Below are 24,931 nucleotides of genomic sequence, written 5' to 3'. Positions count from 1 at the left end.
TGCTTTTAAAAATAATTTTGCCAGGTGCATATGTACCCCTAAATAATATATTGCTTGATTTTGCCCGTTTTCAGCTTTTCAATTCAGTCGTACTGTATGCATGCTTCTATAACTTGGCGCAATGCCAGTTCTGTTATCTACCAGATAACAGACGTGTAAGTCTATTTCTAGATTAGCTGGTCTATTCTGTTGGTCTATTTGTCTCTGGGTTAATACCACAGTCTTTAATATCATAGCTTTATAATAAGTCTTAATGTTCAGTAGGACAAATCTCTACATTTGTTTCTTCAGGAGTGTCTTGGCCATACTTGGCAATCTGCTCTTCCATCTAAATGCTAGAAAAAACTTATAAAGTTTAAAGAAAAAATCAGATGGGATTATGATTCAGAATTGCATTGAATCTACAGATCACCTTGAGGGAATGGACACTTTAAGGATGTCTGACTTATGAAAAAGATACATCTTTCCATTTATATTTGTGGTAGACTGATTTTTTCCTTTGTTGTTTCTGCTGATTCTCACCTACAGTGGTTTGACTTGTCATGTGTTTTAAGATTTTTGGTTGTGAGGTCATGTTCCTTGGAATGTCATGGGAATTCTTTGAAGCCTGTTCTTTGGTGGGACGCAAATTCTTTGCGTCCCACCAAAGAATTTTTTTTTTGAACCTGTTTAGTGCTTGAAAACATTGACAATCTAGGACCACTTAAGCTAAATTTTCAGACTGAGGGGTTTCAGGCCATGCTGGCAGTGTGAATGCTCAGGATTTATGTGAGAACAGGGTTTGCGGTTAGGACATCTCAATGCCAAGACACGGGAGGATCTCTCTCCGTTGCACTTTGCTGGGTGTTTTGCCCTTAGGTCATACATTTAGTGAGTCATCTCTCTCTCTCTCTCTCTTTTTTTTTAGCTAACAGAGTTTGCAATTTTATTTTCACATTCCACAATACAAATGAAAAATATTTTTGTCCCACTACTCTTCTCCGAAACTATTCTCTCTTTGATAGGAAGAGGGAGTGAGTCCTCCTCGTCACACTGTTAGATGACACCCAGACTCACAGCACCATGGTCTCCTGGTGAAGTAGAACAAGTAAGATAAAACTGGTAGAAAGAGGCTCCCCTCTCTCCTTATCTGTCTGGTCGAGTCATTCCTGGCCGAGTGGGTACCATCCTGGGACGGGCAGGAGGTCTCATCATTGGGGGCCCAGGCATCATGGGCATGTGCCCTCCCATAGGTGGCCTCATTCCAGGAGCAGGTCCCACTGGCGTCATCCCAGGAGGAGGAGGACCCACCACGGGCATCATGGGAGGGCCCCCCATGTGGGGTGCTGGCATCATACGAGGGTGAAGAGGACCCAGAAGACTGGGGGAGGTGGAATCATTGCCCCTGCCTGAGGAGGAGCAGAGAACGGAGTAGGAGGTACCTCTCCTTGCTGCAGTGCTGTGGTGGTTTTGTCAGTCAGGCGCTGAGCCTGCTCGTCCATCCGTTTCTGACAGTAGTCTTTCACATTCTCTGGGTGTTTCCTCCCACTGCAGTGTGTCTTTCTCAGAGAGTGTGGGTGAGAGTCGTGGGTGGAGAGTCGTGGGTGAGGTGTGTATCGCAGTAGTCACAATAAAACTTGGGCATGTTGTTCTGCAGGCTGCTGGCCACTCGGTTCCGCACTACCAGTAGGGAGTCATCTTTAGAACATCCTAATGAGGTCTCTGTTCTGATGTCTTATTCTGTGAAAGACTTTTCTCCTGCTGCCCTTACAGTTAGGAGGTTTATTAAAGCCCAAGTACTAAATCACCAGGGATTAGTAGAAGCCCCAGGGCAAACACACATTACTTACCATAATACTTTTCTCGTTGTTTCTGGCCCCATGGGTTTCCTTTACTTTCCAGCCAGCTCAACCATGCATTTAAAAAACTGTTTCCTGAGTGTGCATTTAAAAAACTGTTTTCTGAGTGTGCATTTAAAAAACTTGATGCAGAGTTTTCAGGTGTCCTTTACTGAGAGAGTTATTCCAGACAGTTAGGCTACCATATTGCTGAACATGAAAGCCCTTGATCACCTTTTGAATTCTTCTTCTAAAATCTCAATGTTTGATGACACTTTGACTTTCAAATTACAAAATATTTTAGATGCACAAACGTGTGTGAAATATGATAGTGAATCTCTATCCAGTTGATAAATAAAACATTACAAATACATTGTTTGTGATGACTTTAACAACATATATATCCAGTAGGTATTCCCTTTCCTCCCTTCAGAATAACATGGTCGTTAAGAACTCTGTCTCCAGAACCATGAGAAAACCTGGGTTCCAACCCGATCTCGAGCCCCGGGGGAGACCCGCTTTGGGGAGTCTGCCCAGACACAAGCCTCCCCTGAGAACGGCCCGGGGCTGCGCCCTGCCCTCCCGTTTGATTGTGTGACTGCCTGACTGCACACATCTGACTGGATTGAAGAGGAAACAAGATTAGTCCACTTCTCTCTCCTAGTATTTAGAATTGTGACCACTTCAGTTAAGAGCAAGTAAACTAGTCCTGGCCGGGTGGCTTGGGTGGTTGGTTGGTTGGTTGGAGCAGTTGGCTGATCACTAAAAAGTTGGATCCCCGGTCAGGGTGGGTACATACGGGAGGCAGCTGATCGATGTTTCTCTCACATGGATGTTTCTCTTTCACGTTAACGTTTCTCTCTCTTCCTTCCTCTCTCCCTAACATCAATAAACATATCCTCTGGTGAGGATTAAAAGAAAAGGGAAAAAAAGACCAAGTAAACTTGCAAGCTGGGGTGGGGTGGAGGCTAAGTATATTTGGCCATGCACATATGCCTGGAGCATAGAAAAGACTGAAACAGAAGGAAGAAAATATGCAGGAAACGGGGCAAGAGACCTTCAGGAAGGAGGATAGAAAGGGTGGGAGAGAGGAAGCTGAACTCCTAACCACAAAGTACCCTCACACGAGTTCTGGGCGTTCCCTTGCCCCTGACAGGTTTCCATCGCCTGGTGCAAGTTCCCCCTGATGCCTGATGTTACCACCTCCTGACCCTGGTGACACTGCTCTTAAGTTTCCTTTTCGTGTAGGAGGGAGAGCTTAATTTAGTTCAAGTGGCTTTTCATCGCCTGAAATTCAAAAAAAATGTGACTATCTAGTTGTGTAACTTTAGGCAAATTGTTTAACTTCCTAGCCTCATTTTTCTCGTTGGTAAAATGGTATAGTAAGAGTTCACCTGTTGGCGTGGCTATAAAGACTACATATATGAGTTAGAATATGTGAAGTGTTTAACAAAATGCTTGGCGTGTGGTATGTTATCCATACATTAGATGTTATTTTTATGACTGACCTTTGTTTCCCAGCCAGGCTGCCACTGCACTGAGTGCAGGACACCAGTGATGCCACTAAGCATCATGTGATGCTGCTAGAGTGTGGCTTTGCCACGGTGATTCAGATACACTGCTTGTCTTCTCATCCCCTGCAGCAGTGACCCGAACCCCCTACGTGCTTTCCCGAAGGTCTCAGGTCAAAGCAGAGACTGGAGTGGGGGCTGGGCACAGTGGAGAGTGATGTGGAGGGGAAGAAGTTTCTCCCTAGGGGTCCACAAGACCTGCAGCAGAGAAAGGGCTGATGCCTGCTCTTTACCCTTTGTTGGAGCCGCGAGTCTGGGAAAGCTGGGAGGGAAGTAAGTTGTTAGCACGACTGACTGGCAGAGCTGCCAAAGGCCCAGCAGCGGCATGTGCCCTGGGTTTAGTAGATCCCGCTTCCCCTTTGAGGGGTTTAGACTAGTAATTTTTAATTGCAGCTAACCAGGTAACAATCATTGGGAAAACAGCAGGTTGAGCTGCTGCTGACACCTGTTTCCTTGACAAAGCTTTCTGTCTCGCTAACTAGCAGTAGTGTGCCCTTGTGGGACTGTTATCACCAGCATCAAAGGACATAAAATGGGTCTTGAGAAAGAAAGTTCTACAAGCACATCATTTCTCTTTCCCCCCAGCTCTACTGACCTGTAGTTGATCTACAACATCGTAAGCTTAGGGTGTGCAAGGCGATGATTCGATAACATGTACCTATTGCAAAATGATTACCACAATAAGGTTAGTCAGCATCTGCACCGTCACCTCACGTAACTACTTATTTTGTGGTAAGACTAGGTAAGATTTGTTCTCTTAGCAACTTTCAAAGACGTGATACTGCGGAATGGTTAACTGCAGCCACCACGCTGCGCTTTAGAAACGCAGGACTTACTCATCTCGTAACTGGGGGTTGCGCCCACCTCCCCGTCTCCCTCCCTCCCAGCCCCTGGCAGTCGCTATCTACACTCTGCTTCTGTGAGTTTGCTTCTTTAGATTCCATTATTTCTTTAGACAAATACTGCATAAGTGAAGTCATACAATATTTGCCTTTTCTCTGTCTAATTTATTGCACTGAGCATAATGCCTTCAAAGTCCACTCATGTTGCCACAAATGGCAGGATTTTCTTTTCATGGCCAAATAATATTTCACTGTGTCTGTATCTCATATTCTTTATCCATTTATCCATCCATTCATCTGTTGACACTTCGTTGTTTCCATATGGAGGCAGTTGTATGGAGGTGTAGTGTTGAGTGTAGGTAGGGGTACATAAAAGATCTGCTGAGAAGGTATCCATCCGATGTAACATATAAAGTAGAAACATTTATTGAAGAAGATACAAGAAACATTGTACACAGGACAATGACACCTCAGTCCCCTTCAAAGTAGGCACCTTGGGACCTCACACAGTTCTCCCAATCACCATCAGCTGCCTGGCCGTATTTTCCTGAATCTCATTGATGGTCTGAAATCTCTTCCCTTTCAAAGGTGATTTTAGTTTTGGAAAAAGCCAGAAGTCATAGGGCACCAAATCTGGGCTATAGGGAAGCTGAGTCACCTGGGTGATATTATGTTTTGCCAAAAAACTCTGCACCAGACATGCTGCATGAGTGGGCACGTTGTTGTGATGAAGCTGCCAATCACCAGTTGCCCATAACTGTGGCCTATGAATCATCCGAATAGTTTCTGTGGAGGAATGTTCAAGCTTAACACAAAATATGATGCAGATGTGTTGCTCTATTTGCTCAGTCATTTTGACTGCAACAGCCACACAGTACGCATTCACACTCAACAGCGTCTATGCCCCCACTGACTAGTACAGTGAAGTCATCATTGTTCACACAAGCACATTCCAGTCCACTCTCCTTGGCTGCCAGGTTACATCGATGTCACGCAAACTGTTCTCATTATATTAACAAAGGCTGGACCTTTCCTGGAGAAACCTCATCATATATCTTTTTAAATTAGTGTTCTTGTGTTCTTTAGATAAATACTCAGAAATGAGACAGCTGAGTCATATGGTAGTTTTATTTTTAACTTTTGTGATTAATCTCCAACTGTTTTTCATCGTGACTGCACCCATTTGCAATAGTACCAGCAGTGCATAAGGGTTTCTTCTGCAAAACAAGTGGGGAGTGGAGTACAGAACAAGGAGAAAAGAAAAAGTCAGGAGATTCATCCATTTAATTAATTATTTATTGAGTGTTACTGTATTCCAGGTGCTGTTCTAGGCACCGTTAATGGAAACAAAACAAAGACCTCTGTGTCTGGAGCTTGAGTTTTTGCAGGACAGAGCTGAGTAAGTTTTCATCACAGCATGTATTGGACGTGAGTATGGGAGCTGTTGATGCACAAGGGCAAGTTCACAGTGAAGTCTATAGTGTGCTTCCTGTCACCACATTTGAAACTTATTGTAGATACTAATTATGTACATTCACCTAAGAGGATCCTGATAGAAATGGTGGTAGTGCTGTCCTTGATGCTGTTGGTGAGCCAACAACATTCACCATGTATAAGGTGTGCAGAAATACAAAACTTAAAAGGGGGAAATAAGGCTGGAAAATGTTATATACATTTATTGTTTAAGCCTCCAATATCTGTGGCACTGTGGAATTTTCCTGAACTTTGTTACAAGAAAAACAATTAAGTGGTGTCATCTATAGAAAGGCTAAACTCTTATAGTCTGGAAAGAGGACACCACAGTCTCCGTGAGCGTTTTCCAGGTCTTTCCTCTGATAGGTTGCTACTGCAGCCGTTTACGATCTTGTAGATGCTAGGCAACAAGCGCATTTCAGAGAAGTACTTTTCGATGTGAGGACCGTGGTAGACGCCGCTGACCATCCATTCAGTGAACTTTCCCCTCTTTCTTGTCAATTTGGTCAAGGCAGTGATGGCTCACCCCAGCGGAAACGTGAGCCTTCCCAGGTGGTGCTGGTGTGTGTGCTATGGTTCTGGTGGTTAAGATGATATGACAGAGCCAGAGAGAGCTGGCACCATCTTTGGCTCCTTCTTCCCTCTCCTGCCTCGAACAGGATGTGATGACTGAAAGTGGGACACCTTCTTGGGACATCGGGGTTAGAGTGAGAGAGTCACAGATGTGCCATCGCTGACTTAACTGAAGTGGTGAACCAATGCCTGCAGCTGCTACCTTCACCTTCTTGTTGTGTCGGGAAAATAAACTGCTCTAATCATGCGCCATTTCAGTCAACAACACATCACACGTGTGGCAGAGGTCCTATGAGATCACATTGGAGCTGACAAATTCCTATTGCCTGGTGACTTCTAGTCGTAGCACGATGCACACTCACATGTCTTTGGTGGTGCTGGTGTGAGCAAACCTACTGCACCACCAGTTATACAGACGTACAGCATGCCCATGACGGCAGGCCAGTCCATCAAGGTCTGTGGAAGCTCAGGCCGTGATGTTTGCACGACGACAGAATTGCCTAACACCACATTTCTCAGGATGCATCACCGTGATTAAGAGGCATGTGGTTGTTTTTCTGAAAGCCCCCGTGACCCAGTTTTCTGTTCCTTACAACTGAATGTAATCCTGGCTGATATGAGACATTGAGGGCATAGTAGTGCTAACTCTGCTGATCAAACATTCTCACAAGCAGTGATTGGAACTAAACTTTACTTTTTCCACAGTCAAGAACTGATTTCCAACAGCGGAATTTCATTTGTCTCTATTTGTTTGGGGGTATGTCTTTCACGGTGAGGTCTCAAATGTCTGGGTTCTTTAGCTGGCCATTCATTTTTAAGACGGACTCATGAAAAAGTTCTGGGTGCGTAACTTGATAAGTTTTGTTGCCTGAAGAGCTTTGCTGTTGGACGATTGGGTAGTGACCCAGCCTTAGGACTACTGAGGGACCCTCTGATGTCAGTGTGTGGAGGTCTTTTCTCTGGGACTGTCCAGTTTCTCCAGGGGAGAAATCTCTGATTGAGAGGAGGCAAGGATAGGTTTATGCTGGTTGCTGGCATTCTGGGAGCAGGACAGGGAGGTGCCTGAGGCGTCCATAGTTCCGTGTATAACTTCTTACATTATGTACCAACGTTCAACTCCATGACTTGTCCTTGCATGTGGCTTACCCTCCAACGCCAGAGCCTCCTGGGTTAATTTCTCCAGAGTACAAGCCTCTATTCTCCCATGGGGTGGTGAGTCAAGAGGAGAATATTTGTTTGGCTCCTTAAGAGTTGGGAAGGGGACCTGGGACAAGAGGTCCAACAATTTTCCACACACATGGTCAAACAATCCCACTAATTTCAGGGGCACAGCTTCATTTCCACCTTTCGTGGACCTTACTGTCTCCAAACACTGAGACTCGCAGCTTCTAGTTCATTAGTCATTGGAGTTCCCCTCTGATTTCATATCCAACTTCCATTTTATTATGTTAGTGCTGACTTCTCCATTCACTTTCCATCTTCCGTAAGTTTGTCGAATATTCTTTGTTTCTGTTCCTCTCCATTTTGTTGTTGGGACTCATACCTTTTCACTGTATTTCTTTACTGTAATTTTGTGGTGTTTTGGAGGTAGAATAATAGTCTACCATATTTTCCTTCCTTTTTAAAAAGATTTTTTATTTTATTTTTTAGAGAACGGGTAAGGGAGAGAAAAAGAGAGGGAAAGAAACATCAATGTGTGGTTGCCTCTCATGCACCACACTGGGGGCCTGGCCTGCAACCCAGGCATATTCCCTGATTGGGGATCAAACCGGCGACCCTTTGGTTCACAGGCTTGCGCTCAGTCCACTGAGCCTCACCACCCAGGGCTCCTTCCTTTTTCTAGCTAACCTGATTTTGAATGCCAGGAATTGTGGTAGTAAGCATCCCCAAAATTGGCTGTAGGAATGAAAACCCCTGAATATTGTTTAATAGTTCAGCAAGTTGTGGCAGGACAGTGAATCACTTTTTGGTGAAAGAAACCCTGCTTAAAACAGGCTAAAGCAAAAAAAGAATTTATTGCCTTTTCAAAGTTGATAGGTTCCAAGAGTTGAATGACAATTTTGGTCTATAAGAGAAATTCAGAGAGATAACCTGTTATGTAGGAGGAAGAAAAGCTGCCCACATTAGTTCGTAGAAGTAAAATACGTTAAATTAGCAAATCAGGGCAAAGTAAACATGTGAGTTAGTAGTTTTAGAAGGAGAAACAAATCAAGGAGATATGGGCAGGAACAACAGAATGTCTGTTCTTGTGAACACAAAAGCAAGAAGTTCCAAGAACACAGCGGGAAGTGAACTTGGCGTAGTTCAAGTCACTCAAGTTGTAATATGCGCTTTCCCCACGGTTGTTCTGGCAATGGAACACCCTCTCTCTGATAATGACAAAGACCACATGCAAATGAAGAAAGTAACAGGGGCAAATCCACAGGTGGTCTAGCTAACTGAACCTTGCGAACTCTCTGGAGAAGTGTTTTGGAAGTGATGTGCAGAGAAGCTTTAGAAATGATTTGGCCACAGGTAAGAATAATATTATAAGAAAAATATTTTCTATTTGTAACAAGGATGATCTAAAACCTGTTGACTTGAGAGAGCTAGGTACTTCCAACCTGTTGTCTTTCTCCCTGATTGGTTAATGTTAATGAAAATAATGACTCACAGGATCATATATTCTTATTGTCTCACGACTGGTTTCATTGGCACCGCTGTCTGGAAGGAAACTCCGGGAACTCAGGTGTTGGAAACGGTGGGAGTTTTTACTCCTGCTGAGTTGGGTAAATTGTTCTGGGATGGCAGCAACTGAACCTACTACTCCAGAGTGCATGATAAGAGAAGAAAGGAGAGTTAATATAGAGTCAGCTTCAGACATAACTGGATCCAGGGACTTAAATAGTATCATCAGGACCGTTCCCTGTATCCCAGCTCTGTGAAACTCTCACAGTTGCATTCTGGGCTTCTTCAGTGCCAGACGCCTATGCTCCCAGTTTAGCAAATCCAGCAAAAAGAACAGCCGAACCAAAAGCTCTGACAAAAAACTCCTGAGGGCGATTCTATTATGTTCTGCTGTGTCCCGTGTACATCTCTGAACCAAGCAATGATCCTGAGGAAATGGGAAACTCTGGCTGGCGTGGCCCCGTCGCCGGCACAGTCTTGTGATGATGGCTGTGTGACCCTGAGTGAGAGCTGAACCCCAACCAAGACACCAGCTTTGGTTTCTCACAGAAAAGAAGGGTCCTGCAATAAGGGGAAGGAACTAGACTGTTAAAAGTGAAAGATGTCTGCCCTGACCGGTGTGGCTCAGTTGGTTGGTGCCGTCCTGCAAGGCAAAAGGTTGCCGGTTTGATCCCCAGTCAGGGCACATGTCGGGGCTGTGGGTTCGGTCCCCGTTTGGAGGGCTTATGAGAGGCAACTGATCGACGTTTCACCCTCACCTCGATGTTTCTGTGCCGCCCTTCTCTTCTCCTCTTTCTAAAAATAAATAAATAAATAAATAATATTTTAAAAAAAGAGAGAGAGAGAGCTGTCCATTTCAGGTTCACTTACCACTGACATTAGAATCTTATCCTTGTGTGCTGCTGGCTAGCATGTCCCCTAAAGCATTCTCAACTTTTATTTTTAGTGTTTCCTTTTTATTGGGGTGACAGTGGTTAATAATATTATAGAGGTTTCAGGTGCATAATACCACAACACATCATCTATACACTGTATCGTGTTCACCACCCCAAGTCAAGTCTCTGTCCTTCTCCATTTATCCCCCTATACTCTCCTCCACCTCCCCCCAACTACCCCAGGCAATCACCCACTTAAAACATTCTAAACTTTTAGAATGAACATGGAACTTAAAATTTTAAGTAAACTTTAATTTGGTGTGATGATCATAGTACCTGCAGAAATGATGCTGTTACAACCTTTCCTTCTTTGAAGATTTTAACTAATTATTTTTAGAGATAGGGGAGGGGAAGGAGAGAGAGAGGGAGAGAAACATCGATGTGCCAGAGAAACATCAATCGGTTGCCTCTCGTGCGCTCTGAACCAGGGACCTGGCCCACGACACAGGTATGCGCCCTGAGTGGGAATTGAACTGATGACCCTATGCTTTGCAGTAGGGCACCCATCCCACTGAGCCACACTGGTCAGGGCTACAGCCTCACTCTTTAGGCTTTATAAATACCAGCTTGAAAGTCTGGTGGCTGTGAACGTGGAGATCACAGCAGTGGCTAACGGTGGAGGAATCACCTGGGTATAGGGGATGTGCCCCAATTGGCTTGTCTGATCCAGTCTTCATCTCAATGTCTTTCATTGTCGAAAGTTTTTAATTCAACTTATTGGAATTTTTTTCCCCACTGGAAAATAATTTAATGGTCACTGTATATATAAATTATACCTACAAATGGCTACTTATAAGAAAATAGGATTTGCTCTACCTTTTATTTATAATCAACTTTTCTGAAATATCTACGTTATAAAGTGAGGAATACTTATCAAATATAAAATTGGGAACTGGTGGGGTATTTTTGTAAATCGAGGGTAGTATGAGTGTTCTTATACGTAGTCAGCCCATTGGAACCCAAAACGTCAGGTTAATAAAATCAGACATGCCCACCTGAAAGATTTTGGTAACTTCCTCTCACACGGTCTTCACCATTAATTCGGAAGTTGCGGGTCGGTTTCTCGCTCACATCCCCACGGTGGTCCAGTCTCCTGGGGGGATGGAAGTCCCTTGTTCAACAGTTGTTCGAAGGAGCACCGCCCCTGTTGCTGGAACCTGCCACGTAAATACCGCTTTTCTGCAGCTCCGTTCATTCGGAAAGAAGTGAGGACAATGTCCGCAGCCCTCTCTGTCCTTTACTACCTGGGCCTCAAAATAGTGCTGCGTGTAGCCAGTCCGACAGAGTATCCTGAGAAAGTTTCTTCAACTTCGGACTCTAACACTTCTTTGCACAAGGGGCTCAGGAGTCCACAGAACCAGCTGGGTCGGGCGGAGGTCCCCAATTCCCCAGGCTTCCAGGCGTAACTGAGTCAAGGGTCAAACACCCTGGTGCTTGTTCACAGATTCAAACAAATGCGCGCAGAAGAGGAGAGGCTGGGGGGCAACCCCCCACGCCCCTCTCTGCCACGTCTTAGGTTCACCTGCTTCTCCAATAGAGTGCTTTTCAGAATAACGTCATCGAGACTTTCAACCATAGATTTTAATCATCTGTTCTCATGGAGCAAGGAACAGAATGGCAATATAAATGTTGACGATGGTTTTATTCTTCCCCAATCCTACAGCGTTAGAGTAGCCTACACTTTCTTTGTTCTACGTTTTATGCTTGCTGTGTTACTCAGCACATATTCATAACTGCGGCTCTATTTCTTGCACTCATAATGATTAAAAGAGAGAATGAAACATAGTATTCTACAAATGTAGATGCTGTAATACTTAATATGTAATTTTAAATAAAATTGGGAGTTGTCAAAATATTTTCAATTATTTTCCTTCTGAAGCCAAACATACGTTAATTTCTTATGCAAATCCAGTGATGGGATCAGTGATAAATAATTCTGAATTTTTTTTTACTTGTACAAAGTTTCCTTTGAAGTCAGTGGCAATTCTGAATTTGGGCTACCTCTAAAAAGCATTCTGTAGAATAAGAAATATACCCAGTATTAATGAGTCATCCCGTCCTTCCCCATCTGAATCATGTATCAGTTTGACTTTGTGGGCTTTTAAAAAATGATTTTGTAATCATCTAAATAAAGTTTCTTTTGATGTTATTATTATAGTGGAGAGATTAGCATTATCTCTAATAATGAAATGTATAGTAATCTGAAGATTAAAACTCCTTAGAAGAATTTCTGAATCAGTACTCAATTTTATTTTAACCCTCTTAATATTTTTATTGCAAAAACATTAAAGAGAATGTTTAAAAGCTTCAATAACTTTATCATCATATTAAAAGTATCTTTTAAATTTTTTCAAATTTCTTCCCAGCTTGGTCTACATGTGCATATATTTGGTATAACTGTGACCATAGAATATACATGATATGTTTAGTTTGCCTACTAAGGATTCTCAGCTGGGGCTGATTTTGCTGCACACGGGACAGAAAGGAATTTCTGGAGTCACTTGTGATTGTCCCTACTAGGGGCAGGTGGGTGCTACTGGCATCTCGTGGCTAGAGGGCAAGGATACTGCTCAGTGTACTACAACGTATAGTTCCTCTCAAAAAAAGAATCATCCAATTCAAAGTATCAATAGTGCCACTGTACACACACACATACACACACACACACTGCTTTTTAAAACTTTCTGTTAAATAATAAATCTTTTAAAATTTTCTCACAATTCTTTTAGTTTTCCCTTATTTTATCTAGTTAACAATGACAACTTATCTGAGGTTTTCCCCACTCTCAGACATCATTATTAGTGTGTGAGCATCTTTACGCACATGGCTTCTATATTGCTTTAGATTAAACAAATTCTAAGTAAAATTACTTTGAGGGTATTATTTTAATGCTATAATTTTGTAAGTGGGAAGTGATGACGCCGGGGGAGGATTACATCTGAGAGTTAGTTTTAGTTTTTTGGATAGACGATGTGATTTCAGGAGGAGAGGGGACATCTCTTCCCCTCATTTATGTTCCTCACTAGGTTTTGAAACCTCCCATAAGTCTGTGGGGAGAAAAGGTAGCCATACACCTTAGACTTCTTTAAGATAGGAGTACTGACATGGACACAGACAGGGTTGCGATGATGTCTTACTCATCTGCATACCCTCAGCGTCCACCACAGCGTCAGGTTGAAAATGTGCAGTATAAATGTTTGTTGAATGGACAGAGAGGGGTAGGCGTAGTAGCACAGGAAGTGACCAACTGAATGTGACTGACTTTATTGGGGCAGACGACAGATGACAGCATAGAGAATTTTGTGTTCCTATAAAACCATGAGCATTCAGGTTGCAGTTTGTTCTTACAGTTATCATCACACATAATGATTGTTGTTCTTGCTCTCAGACTCTGCTCGAAATATCTGCGAAGTTTGGTGGGAGAAGCCAAGTTATCAAAGGCCTGGGGACAAACACATGGCTCTTCTCTCAGCCGGGAGGAAAAAGCACGCTCTACCGAGATAACACTGTTTTTGTATAATTTAAGAGGGATACAAAGGCGTTAACAAGTGAATAATTTGACCAATGGATTTTTAACATCTGGGAAATACATGTACGTGACACAAAAAGATGAAAAGTATAAAATAATATATATTTTTCCGACAGAGTTTCCAGCCATCCAGTTTCTTTCTCTGGAGGGTCTGACATAGACATGGTAAAATAGGCTAGAAACTGCCATAATCGAGACTCCAAAATAAGGCACATGAGCAAAATAGAAATTTGCCTTTCTCATGTGACAGTCTGGAAGTACATGGTCCAGGCTGGGGGTTGGGGGCAGCTCTGCTCCATAAAAATCATTCCGGGGACTGATGCCTTCCACCTGGCTGCTCTGCCATCCCTTGTGGTGCTGTGCACGGTTGCCTCTAACTCAGCACCACACCTGTACTCCAGGGTGTGCGAAGGGAAAGAGAGGACATGGTCAGCAAACAAGTTCTTTTTAAGCAAATCATGCAGAAGTTGCACCATCGTTTCTACTCTTTGACAATTACTTTGGTTGTGTGGCCACACCTAGCTGCAAGGGAGGCTGAGAAGTGTAGTCTTTAGCTGGATGGCTGTATGCCCAGCTGAAAATGCAGACAAGAACTGATTTTATAGCTGTGGGTGTCTAAAAATAAAAATTGTCTTGCCATGTGGCAATGGTGTCAACCAGATTATAAATCATTGAATCTGTCCCAGTCTTGAACTGTGATGTCTGTCATGTCACAACTGGATCCCTCCAAAGCACCAGGGAATAAATAGCAATCAAGAGATGTCTGATGCTTCAACCCATTTCACTTCTAGATCATTTGTCTTCTTCAACCCATTCTTCTCTTTTTTATGTTTGAATCACTGAATCTGGGGCTCAATAATATGAAGATCACTGGCAACCTTCTTTCTCCACTAAAGCAGTGGACAGAGTTAATCTTAAAAGAAAAGTTGTGAAATAAGCAAAATTTGTCTTTGGCTATCTCATTTCTCTTCACCCTCTTTCCCTGGTCATACAATACCCATGTTTCCCTGACCATTCAGAAACCCCACACCATAGGGCCCACAGGACTGCTTCCAGGTAAGGCTGTGGCTATGAAATTCTCTCTCGTCTTTGCTCACCCAACAACTACCCCCTTAGTGCTCCATCTCCAGCTGATTGATAAGAGTTGGGAAGCGGGGACCAGCGAAAGGGTTTAATTAGTGGTTGAAATGTTAACATTTGTGAAAAGGACTTAATATGAGTAGGTAGCATTGTTGCCTTACCTAGTTTAAAAGGGCTAGAGTTTGTCTGACTGTCTGCAGGGGGAAATATACTCATGTATATATGTCTAAATCACAGATGTGCACATTGGTATTCATGCAGAAATATTCCCAAATGCAATTTTTGTAAATTTTTACTTTTCTGCAAAAAGTATTGCACCCTGGAAACAATCAAGCAGGTTGACTTTCTCTCTTCTCCCTTCCTATGGTTATTTTGGTGTCTTTAGCAGAGTAGCTGAAGCCATCTTAAGCATCTTAAGGTTTTGTTTTCAGAATGAGATAACATGCTGTATTAAGCCCTTATTATAAGAGTTGATTTAGTGACATGTAATTTGATTATTGCTATCTTTAGTTCTCTTAATTTGTTGCAAGAATATTTAAAATTTTTTCTGCTACAAATAAAGCATCCCAAAAAGAACACTTGTATTGGCCAATAGTTGACCAAGACTCAATAACTGAAATATTTATTCAAATAGTGCAATGCTTCCCAAATCACAGCACAGGTTAGAAAATATTGATATTTGTCTGTCACGCAGACGTAAACTGGAGCTGACTGTCCTGGAGGCTTTGCTTTCACCAGTCTTATCTGCCTGCCCCAAGGGATGAAGAGAATCATCCAGCATATCCCATTCGTGGGGCAGCCTGGTCTGCTGCAAGGGCTTATCGAAAATGCTATTCGAAATGTGGTCTTCACATCAGCAGCTTCAGCAGCACCTGGGAGCTTGTTAGAAATGCAAAATCGCAGGCTTTATTCCAGGTTACTGAATCAGGATCTGCATTTTCATAAGATTCCCAGGTGATTTATGTGCACACTAAATGTCGAGAGCACTGATTTAGAGTATAGTCAGTAATATCACGAGATGGGAGGTTGCACTTATTGGGGATTAACGAAGAACAGATCATGAAGATGGTATCTTCCGTCCTCTGGAAGATGGTGTACTAAAACGGTGCTGCCTGGGATCTGAGGTTTGATTCTATAACTTTCCTGCCATATGGAGCGTGTGCATTCTCTCTCTCACACACACACACATACACATCTATGTACACATGACCTTTTAGTATTCTACAAACGTGCAGCACAAATGTGTGGTCTACTTAAATGGAACATTTAATTTCTATAGAGAAGCATGGAGGATAAGGAGGATTGTACCTAACAGGCATTTCTTCCTCCTTCAAGCTTAAATATGCTTCCTGTACTGCAGAGACCTGTACCCAAAAATCACATCTTCCAGACTCTCCTGAAGCTACTACTATGGAAGTGCTTAGGTTTCAACATTCCGATGTTTCCATGTAAGATCTGGAAGGCTATTTCTCCGATAGGAACGGTTGTGGAGGTGTTTTTTGTCTGTAAAGGTCCCGTTGTTCAGTCATTGGCTTTATGAACATGAGGAAGCATGGGATAGTGCTTCCAGCCAGTGGCCGTGGTGATGTAGTTAAAAATAATTTCTTTAAACATTGATTTTACAGAGGGGAAGGGAGGGAGAGAGAGAGAAAGAGGGAGAGAGAGAGTGATAGAAACATCGACTTGTTGTTCCCCTTATCCACCCATTTAGTTGATTCTTGCATGTGCACTGACCGGGGATTGAACCTGCAACCGCGGTGTATTGGGACGACTCTCTAGTCATCTGAGCTACCTGGTCAGGGCCATGTCTTTCTGAACTACAACTTACTTCTTGGGATGAGGTGGGCCATTTCCAAGATATTTTTATTTTGCTCAAATTAAAAAAAGAAAAGACAGAAAGAATTGAGAGTTCATACTTAACAACAAAGTTATTGAGAGTTACAGATGGCTCCCAATTATTTCACATTCTATCTTAATAACTAAGTGTGAGCAACTGTTTGTTAATCTCATCTATAGCGTCACGTGCAAGAGGATTTACTTCGATAAATTTTATTTATTCCCAACTGGGGGCAGAATAATGTTATGATTTTACTTTTTTAATTAAAATTATTTTTAAAGACCTCTAAAGCACTGTCAACTCATGAGTCCGAGAGAAGAGTAAATTAATTTAAATATTATTTCTAAGGCTAAGTGGCTGTAACTGGTAACAGGAGTCTGATTTTTACCTGTCATTATCTAAGATATGAGCGAGGCTTTCTGAGGCCGTCCTGTTTTAGTTTTGCGGATTAATCACAAATTGTTATACTTCTGAAGAGGGCAAACGTGGTGGCAGCTTTCACCCCAAACCAGATGTGCGTGAGGACAGCGTCTGAGAATACCTCTGGTTACACTCGACTGCCCGGTGAGCTAATAGTGCTGGAGGCACTTCCCGCAGGGTGCAGCCTTGTGGGATGGTGGCGCCCACCGGAACTAATTAATCAAATGTGGGTGGAGTGAAAGGGGCTAGTTTGCATACCAGTGCCACAAAGCCACTTTCTTCGTAATCTCTGCCTAACGAGGGAAATGGTATCATCACATATAATGTACTCTGAGTTTGACAGAGTTTCATGGGAACTAACTGGTTTGTCCCTGAATGGACTTTGTTCTATGCCGAATTCGTGTTAAACATGTATTTTAATTAAAATGCACCTCTATGGTCCCAACTCTTTGAAAATGTGACTCACAGATAAGGTGTGCGTGAGGGGTTTTGACTTTTTTAGGAGTCGAGGCAGGAAACAAAAGCTTTGTATTTTCAATGAAACAGCAGCAATGGTGGAAATTGAGTTTTGGTATGAAAAGCTCATAGTTTGCATCTCTAGTTGTTCAAATGCAAATGATGTATCCCCCCCCAAAATGGTGATAATTTGAGGCTTTTCTATAGAAATTACATGTTAAAACAAACACTAAAACAGTGCCTTATATTTATAATTTCCTATGGAAGCTAATTGAATTCCCTTACACTAAGAAAAATGATGAAAACTATAATTCATTCACCCGTTCCCATAATTACGTTGTATATGCCCTGGTAGAAATTAGTGAATGAATTAGTATCAGGATAAGTGACTATAAATTAGATCTACATGTTCATGGCGGTAAATAATTAAGTCCTCCTTCTTCCTGATGAAGAGTATAGGCTCTGAAATTAGTTTGCTTGGGTTCCGATCCTGGCTCTCTAGCTTCCTAACTGTGTCTTCCAGGGCAGGTCTCTTAGCCTCCCCTACACTGTTTCCTTACTTGTACAATAGGCATAGTCATAATGCCTGTGCTAGGGAGCTTCTGACAGAATTTATCGACACGACTCTCGTAGCATTTAGCACAGTGCCTGGCACAATGTGAAGGGCTGTTATTATTACTACATGTATATAATGTATGTGCCTTGCAGCCTACCTTTGAGTATGTAATTCATTTCCTCAACTTGGTCGCAGGCTTTGAGAAGGCAGGGAACAGCTTATACAGTTTCCTAGTCCCTTCCTCACTCAGTACCCTGTCGTATAAATTACATAGTCAGCAATTTGGGGCTAGATGATAGAGGACCATGGCTCTGTTTTCCCAGGCTTGCTCTGGGGCTGTTTCCCACTCTAGGGTAATCCTCTTTGAATCGGGGCATGGAGTTCCTGGCTGCTTCCCTCCCCACTCCACAGCAGCTAATCCACCTAAGCGTTCAGACCATCTGCCCTTTGGCCTACAGCTGTACCTAGCAGTGCAAAAGATTCCAGCTGTCATTTAGGAGTTGTTTCTGAGTTTGTTAGGCGTTTCTGGCTCCTGGGCAATGTATAATTTCTTTATCTCATCTAAGTTAAATTGTGCAGAATATAATTTACACCCTCCTGCATTTCCTCTTCTCACGGTAAGGTGATGAGCTAGATAGCATTTTCCTTATCAAAGAACCTGCTGTCACAGTGTGAACAGCTCATCTGCCAAAGGCTCAGAGGTCACCCAAGGTCGTGTACTGGCCTATGTCCTTTAAACATGTTCATTTTCACTTCTTCAGTTTTTTTTTAACCTAATAATTTTATTTGAGCTAGTCCAAAAAAGAATTAAGTTTAATGCAGGTACATACTGACTTCTACCTACAATTCGTGAAGTAAGACCCTGAGTATAGTGCAAGGTTCGGAAAGCCCGGATTTCCTTATAGATTGCTGTGAGAGTTGTATTTTAACCTGGTAGAAACCACGGCTTGGGTGAAGGCTTAAGAGAATTTAAAATATTTTCATCATCACATGAGATATTTGGAAGGTTTATATAAGGCCTTTGGGCTCCTCTCATTCTTCTCAGTGCTCTGCCGATGACATCTCCTTGTCTGCAGCCAGCTCTGTAGCTCCCTCATTCATATATCTTCTATCCACTGCCACTCTATCTTAATTTACAAATTACATTTCTAATTTTTTTTTTTAGTTTTATTTTGTTAGCGATTACTTGCAGCCACACACAAATTTGATTATAGCTGTATGGTGTTGTGAAAAATCTTGCAGTTGAATTCCAAAATGACAGTCAGTGCAAATTGCAAGGTACAAAACACCATATTAAAGCACTGCCAGAAAAAAATTAAAATGTTTAAAAATGTTTTGGAAAGGAGAGAGAACTAGGCTGGGAAAGGAAACAATGCATACCTAGAAAAGGAAGAGTCACATGTAGAAAAACATTTGAGGGGCAAAGACAATGGAAACACTTAAGTGACATTATTTTTCATAAAATAAACATACAATATATTAGTTTCAGAGATACAACATAGTTATTCCACATCTATGTACCTAATGAAGTGATCACCACGATGTCTCATAACCATATGACACCATGCAAAGTTATCACATTATTATTAACTATATTCCCTATGCTATACATCACACCATGACCTATTTTATAACTGGAAATTTGTACTTCTTATTTGCTTTCACCTTTCTTGCCCTTTTCCTCACCTCCTTCTCCTCCAGTAACCATAAGTTTGTTTTATGCATCTGTGAATCCATTTATCTTCCTTCCTTCCTTTTAAGATTCCACATATAGTGCTCGCTTCGGCAGCACATATACAGGAACAGATTCACAGAAATGGAGATCCCATGGAGGGTTATCGGCGAGGAGGGGGATGGGGAGAATGGAGGAAAAGGTACAGGGAATAAGAAGCATAAATGGTAGGCACAAAATAGACGGGGGAGGTTAAGAATAGTATGGGAAATGGAGAAGCCAAAGAACTTGTATGAATGGCCCATGGACATGAACTGAGGTGGGGGAATGATGGTGGGGGGGGGGTGGATACAGGGCGGAGGGGAGTAAAGGGGAGAAAGAAATGGGACAACTGTAATAGCATAATCAATAAAATATATATTTTAAAAAGGTTCCACATGTAAATAAAATCATATGGTATTTGTTCTGTCAGATTCATTTCACCTAGCATAATCTCTAAATCCATCCGTGTTGTCACAAATGTCAAGACTTCATTCTTTTTCATGATTTGGTAATATTCCATTGTATGTATGTACCAAGACTTCTTTATCCATTCATCTATCAATAGTCACTTAGATTGCTTTCATATCTTGTGTATTGCAAGTAATGCTGCAATGAACATAGCGGTGCATGTACTTTTCAAAACAGTGTTTTTACTTTCTTTGGATGGATACCCAGAAGTGAAATTGCTGGGTATGGATCCCCTGAGATCCTCCAAGGATTAAGTCACAGAGTTGCATTAGATTTGCCAGTGACTCTCCTGGAAGATATACTGTATCTTTATTTCCCAAGGCCACGCATTGGGCATTGCTGAGCCCTCACTTGTGTGGGGACTGTACAGGAACTAGATTTGCAACAATGAAAAGAGCACAGTTCCTATCTTCAAGCACCTTCAAGTCTTTGAAAAAGAACATCTTAAGAAGTAGGTATAAAGGTCCCAGTTGCAAAAAGAGAAAGCAGCAACTAGACACTTGGAAGAGAGTCCTCCAGGCTGCACAGAGGACGGGAGCTGTGGTCCAAATGACAAAGACAATTGTGATAGGCTTTCGTATCTTTGAAAAATAAATGATAATGTGAAATAGATCGTCCATAAAGGAAATGGGATGATGAAATTTTATATGGAAGGTTTAAAAGTCATTTAATTGGAGCAGGGACTTACACAGACAAGTCCCCTATAATTGTCAGGAAAGAAGAAAGGTCCAGGCGACAATGAGTGCTAACTGACCAAACTGACATTAGCCTGTGTGGAGCGTCTTCTGCAGACTTGCATTTGCTGCCCTGAGTCAGTGCTGAGTGCTATTCTCCAAAACCTAGTTAGGGGCAGGAGCCCACCACTTCTACCAGATTTTGCACACAGGATAGGGAGAAGGCTACTTTTGTGGTGACAAACCCTTTTCTCCCCTCTCTCCCTGTAGTTTTAGGCTGTGTGAAGCACATCTGCAGGCACTTTAGAGTTTTTCCCCTTCTTTTTCATGACAAATAAAAGCATTTAAATTCGGGCGGTTAACAGCCGCAGTTCTAACACCCCTGCACGGCTCACGGCCTGCCCTCCCGGCTCTCTATCTGCAGGCCTCAGGTTAGCCTAACAGCGTTAACCGCCGCGGGGACGCAACCGCTGCCCGGAGGCGCGCGGCGAGCGTTGCGCGGCCTGGAGTCCTAGGCCAGGGTGGAGTTCGAAAGGTGCAGGGAGAAAAGCGAGGCGTGCCGTGGGGGCTTTTGACCAACGGCCCTTATAGCCAATTGGAAGCCCGGTCGACTTTCCCCCTGCCAATAGGGAGCGAGACTCAGGTAGGGGTGGGGGGGGCGCTTCCCGAAGGCTGCGGCTGGATTCGATCCGGAGCGGCCGCGGCGCAGGCGGGGGCGGAGGCTCGGCCGCGGCGGCGGGCAGCGGATCTGGGGAGGAGGGAAGACCGGAAGCCACGGTCGCGTCCCATCCATAAGATTCGCTCCCCCGGGCTTGGAGCTGAGACGGAGGAGCGGGGAGAGGCTGAATGTTGGCTCCTTAGTGCCAGGCAGCGGCCGCTCGGGCGCCTCCTCCCCGGACGCTCTCCCTACGCACCCGGCCCCGGAGCGCGCCGCCCCGGAGGACGGCCCGGCCGCGCACGCCTCGCCGAGGACGCGCTGCCCGCGGCGGGGACAGCCCGGCGGTCCGAGGCCCGCTCGGCGCAGCCACCCCCACTCGCCTGCCCGCTTGTCCCTCCGGCCGCCGCCATGTCCTCCTCTTCATCCTCCCCCAGGGAGACGTACCGGGAGGATCGGGAGTACGAGAGCCAGGCCAAGCGCCTCAAGACCGAGGAGGGGGAGATCGACTACTCGGCCGAGGAAGGAGAGAACCGCCGGGAAGCGACGCCCCGGGGCGGGGGCGATGGCGGCGGCGGCGGCCGGAGCTTCTCACAGCCGGTAACAAAGCGCGGCGTCCTGTCCACTGTTCTGGCGGCTCCCCGGGAAGCAGGGCCCGGCGGCGGGGACTCGGCTCCGGGCCTCCCTGCCGCCTCGATTCCCTTTACTGGTGCGCTGACCGGGTCGGGAGGCTCCGGCTCTTCTCTTTAGGGCTCGTACTTGCCCAACCTGTTTCCCGCATCCCGATGGCGACTCGGGCCCTGGCCCGGCCGCAAGCCCCGGCGCGAGTCGACTGCGGGCCCTGAACTCGGAGAGGGTCGCGGGAGGGGCGGCGGGGAGGCGTCGCTTCGGATCCGAGGGGCTTTGGTGCGCGGTGAGGTCTTTGTTACTTAACTCTTCCCGCGGCCTGCTGGCGTCTGGACGACCCGCTCGCGCCTTGCAGCCGCTGCCCCCTTCTCCCCGCGCGCAGGTCGCCGGCACCGGATGGTTGCGTCTGCTGCGCCGCGGGCACTTCGCCCGGTCCGGTGGAGAGTCGCAACCAAATTAGTCGATTACGCTCTGGCGCTCACACCCTCGTTCCGCTGAAGGTTTAACTTAAAAATGTTTACTCTTGGCAGGTAGGGCGTGCATGCTTTGCTACCCAGTTTCATGATTACAGTTTTTAGCTTCGGTTTAAAAAAATGTATTGGTAAGTGTAGGGCATCCTTACTTTCAAATAAAATAAATCTTAAAACCACATCAGTTTTTCATTGACAGTTTTCTTCCCCCCAGATTTGCCCCACTAGAGGAGGGACTGAACCCGGGACAGCATTAAACACACGTTGCTACATTCTTGTTTCTCTCATCAAACGTGTTAGGTGGAGGTAGAAGGAATGTGAAAATCGTTTTATCCACAGCAAACAGTAACTCAGCTTCAGATGGACGGAGACTTTAAGGAAAGAAGCAAAGCAAATGTTTCTGCCCTTTTTTGGTGCATTAAGCTGTGTTAATGACGTAGATGTTCTTTAAACATTTAGCACATTTCAATTGTGATTTCATTTTTCATTGCGCGTTTTTTGTTTTTTCTGTCTTTTTTTCTTGCTTTTGCGTTTTTCCCTTTTTTTTAATGTGATTTTTTTTTAAAGCAAACTTTACCGGAAATTTATGAAATTGTACACAAATGTTATGTTATTAATGTGGTTTTCACCTTTGGTAAGAGGCAAATTAGAAGTCTTTCAGCTATTGTTTGAATTTGTATGTAAAAAAAATTCTGATCTGTAGTCCCCAAACTTCTGTTAGAGTTCACAGATACGGTGATGTGACAGATAAAGTTGTAACACACTTAAAAAAGGACCTCCTTTCTCTGAGTAAAATGTCCTGCTTATGGCTAGATATTACATTTGATTTTTGTGCCTAGCTATTTGAGATATTCAAAATGTAATTTGGAAGGGTGAATAAAGACATTACATTTCTTCTTTTAAAGAAAATGTTCAAAGCCATTTCCATTGGGGAAGTTGGAAACGGTAGTATCATGAGTGATAATTAGATGCATTGGATCAGTGTATTTCTTTTGTCAAAAGTCTTGCTTGAGTTTTTGTGCAGCGTCATGAAATGAGACACTTAATCAGTTTATAAAAATAAAAAAAAAACAGTAAACATTAAGCCAGTAGTGTAGGATGTTGGGAAGAAAATAATATGTAAGTAATGTATCCAGAGTGATTTGTTTTAAGCATTGGAAACAGCACCAGGCAGGACTTGGGGAGAGTAAGAAATCTTAGCTAGCATCCGGTTTCTGTGACCTTTGGAAAGTCAGTTAACTATGCTGAACTCTCTTCGACTGTAAAATGGGAAAGTTGAACTACACGCCTTCCGTATCTGAAGTTGTAGTTCAGTGATTAGTGTAATGCAGCTTTGAAATTACCCAGGCGGGAACTAATGTATGCAGATTGAGTTATAAATTCAAATACTTGTTTGTCTGGCTCCTGTTAACGATTCTTAAGTGAGGGTGAATTGCTTTTATTTAACAGTGGAACCCATATTGCACTGTGAAATCTAATGAATGCCCGTTTTTCCTGTTTTTAAACATTTTTCTTCATGTTATTTTTGGTACCCTTTTGAAATCATTGCAACTATGGAAACCTGCACATAATAAAACTCTATTAGGGTAGGAATTTGTTGGATTGAAGTTTACTGTCTAGTGTGTCATCATCTACAAATATGGTAATTCTTCTAACTGAAAGGAGGTTTGGCTCAACCCTAGTAGCCCTTCAGCCCCGCCTGAGAAGAAATACCTTTGTGGTCAAACTGTTAAAAGTAAAATATAGATTAGGTTACTACGATGGACAGTCTTTTCAAATCTAGTTGGAAGTTTATAAAGTGCAAAGTGAGACTTCAAAGATTTCCATTGTTTGGCTTTTCATAATTATTTTCATGAGTGCTTAATAATGTATTAACTAGACATAAAGAGGAAAATGAGTACATGTTAATAACAGTGATTCTACAAATGCTCCTAATTTAAAGATTAATTGGTCATTGTGAATGATGATGATTTTAAGGTCCAAAGAGAAATGAGTTAAATAATTTAGACATGAGAAATAAGACATTCTTCAAATTCGTGTCTTGCAGTACTTATTTTGAAAAGCAGAAATTCCCGGAGTGGTTCCGATTCATTGGGATACATTGTTGAACAAAGCTTGATTATAGTTACTTTATTCTTACAGAGTAAATGGTGTTCTTAAGTTTACCAGCCCTGTCCCTCAAGATTATATTAATTGTAAATTTCTCTATCTGCTTGCTTTTAAGAAAGCAGTTTGACTTGCAAGTATTCACTTTGCAAAACTAACTGAGGGATTGAATTGGGAGGTTTCCTAGAAAAGATGTGTTTTTACCAAGGCTGGTATCAGTACAAATTTTTGGAGTGCTCATTCTATTTTGGAGACTTTCAAGAGTTTTTCTTTCACTCTATTCTGCTAGTGAGTAAACAGGAAATTAAAGATTATTAAAGTGGTTTGTTTGCTGATGAGGTGAAAATTTATGTCTCAATATTTATTAAATAGACTTTTAAGATGGCAAAATGCCAAGATAAAAATGTAGCTCCTAGGATTTCCAACTAAAGGAATATTATGTAAGGAATATTATGTAGAGA

General features: G+C 43.1%; 1 protein-coding gene and 1 pseudogene across 1 annotated transcript in view; one reads left to right on the top strand and one right to left on the bottom strand.

Annotated features, from left to right (window-relative positions):
• Positions 1-1,125: 1,125 nt before the first annotated feature.
• Positions 1,126-1,624, bottom strand: LOC112298097 (U1 small nuclear ribonucleoprotein C-like; annotated as a pseudogene).
• A 19,678-nt stretch (positions 1,625-21,302) lies between these two features.
• The window catches only part of HNRNPLL (heterogeneous nuclear ribonucleoprotein L like), a 44,486-nt gene continuing 40,857 nt past the window's right edge, over positions 21,303-24,931 (top strand). Inside the window, exon 1 of the mRNA XM_053924256.2 lies at positions 21,303-21,867. Within this exon, the coding sequence (XP_053780231.1) occupies positions 21,679-21,867 (189 nt within the window). The 5' untranslated portion in view covers positions 21,303-21,678. The remainder of the gene's footprint in view (positions 21,868-24,931) is intronic.

Source organism: Desmodus rotundus, chromosome 5 (assembly GCF_022682495.2).
Source record: "Desmodus rotundus isolate HL8 chromosome 5, HLdesRot8A.1, whole genome shotgun sequence".
In the NCBI taxonomy this organism is placed as follows: Eukaryota; Metazoa; Chordata; class Mammalia; order Chiroptera; family Phyllostomidae; genus Desmodus; species Desmodus rotundus.
This window is presented reverse-complemented; position numbering and strand designations above follow the sequence as displayed.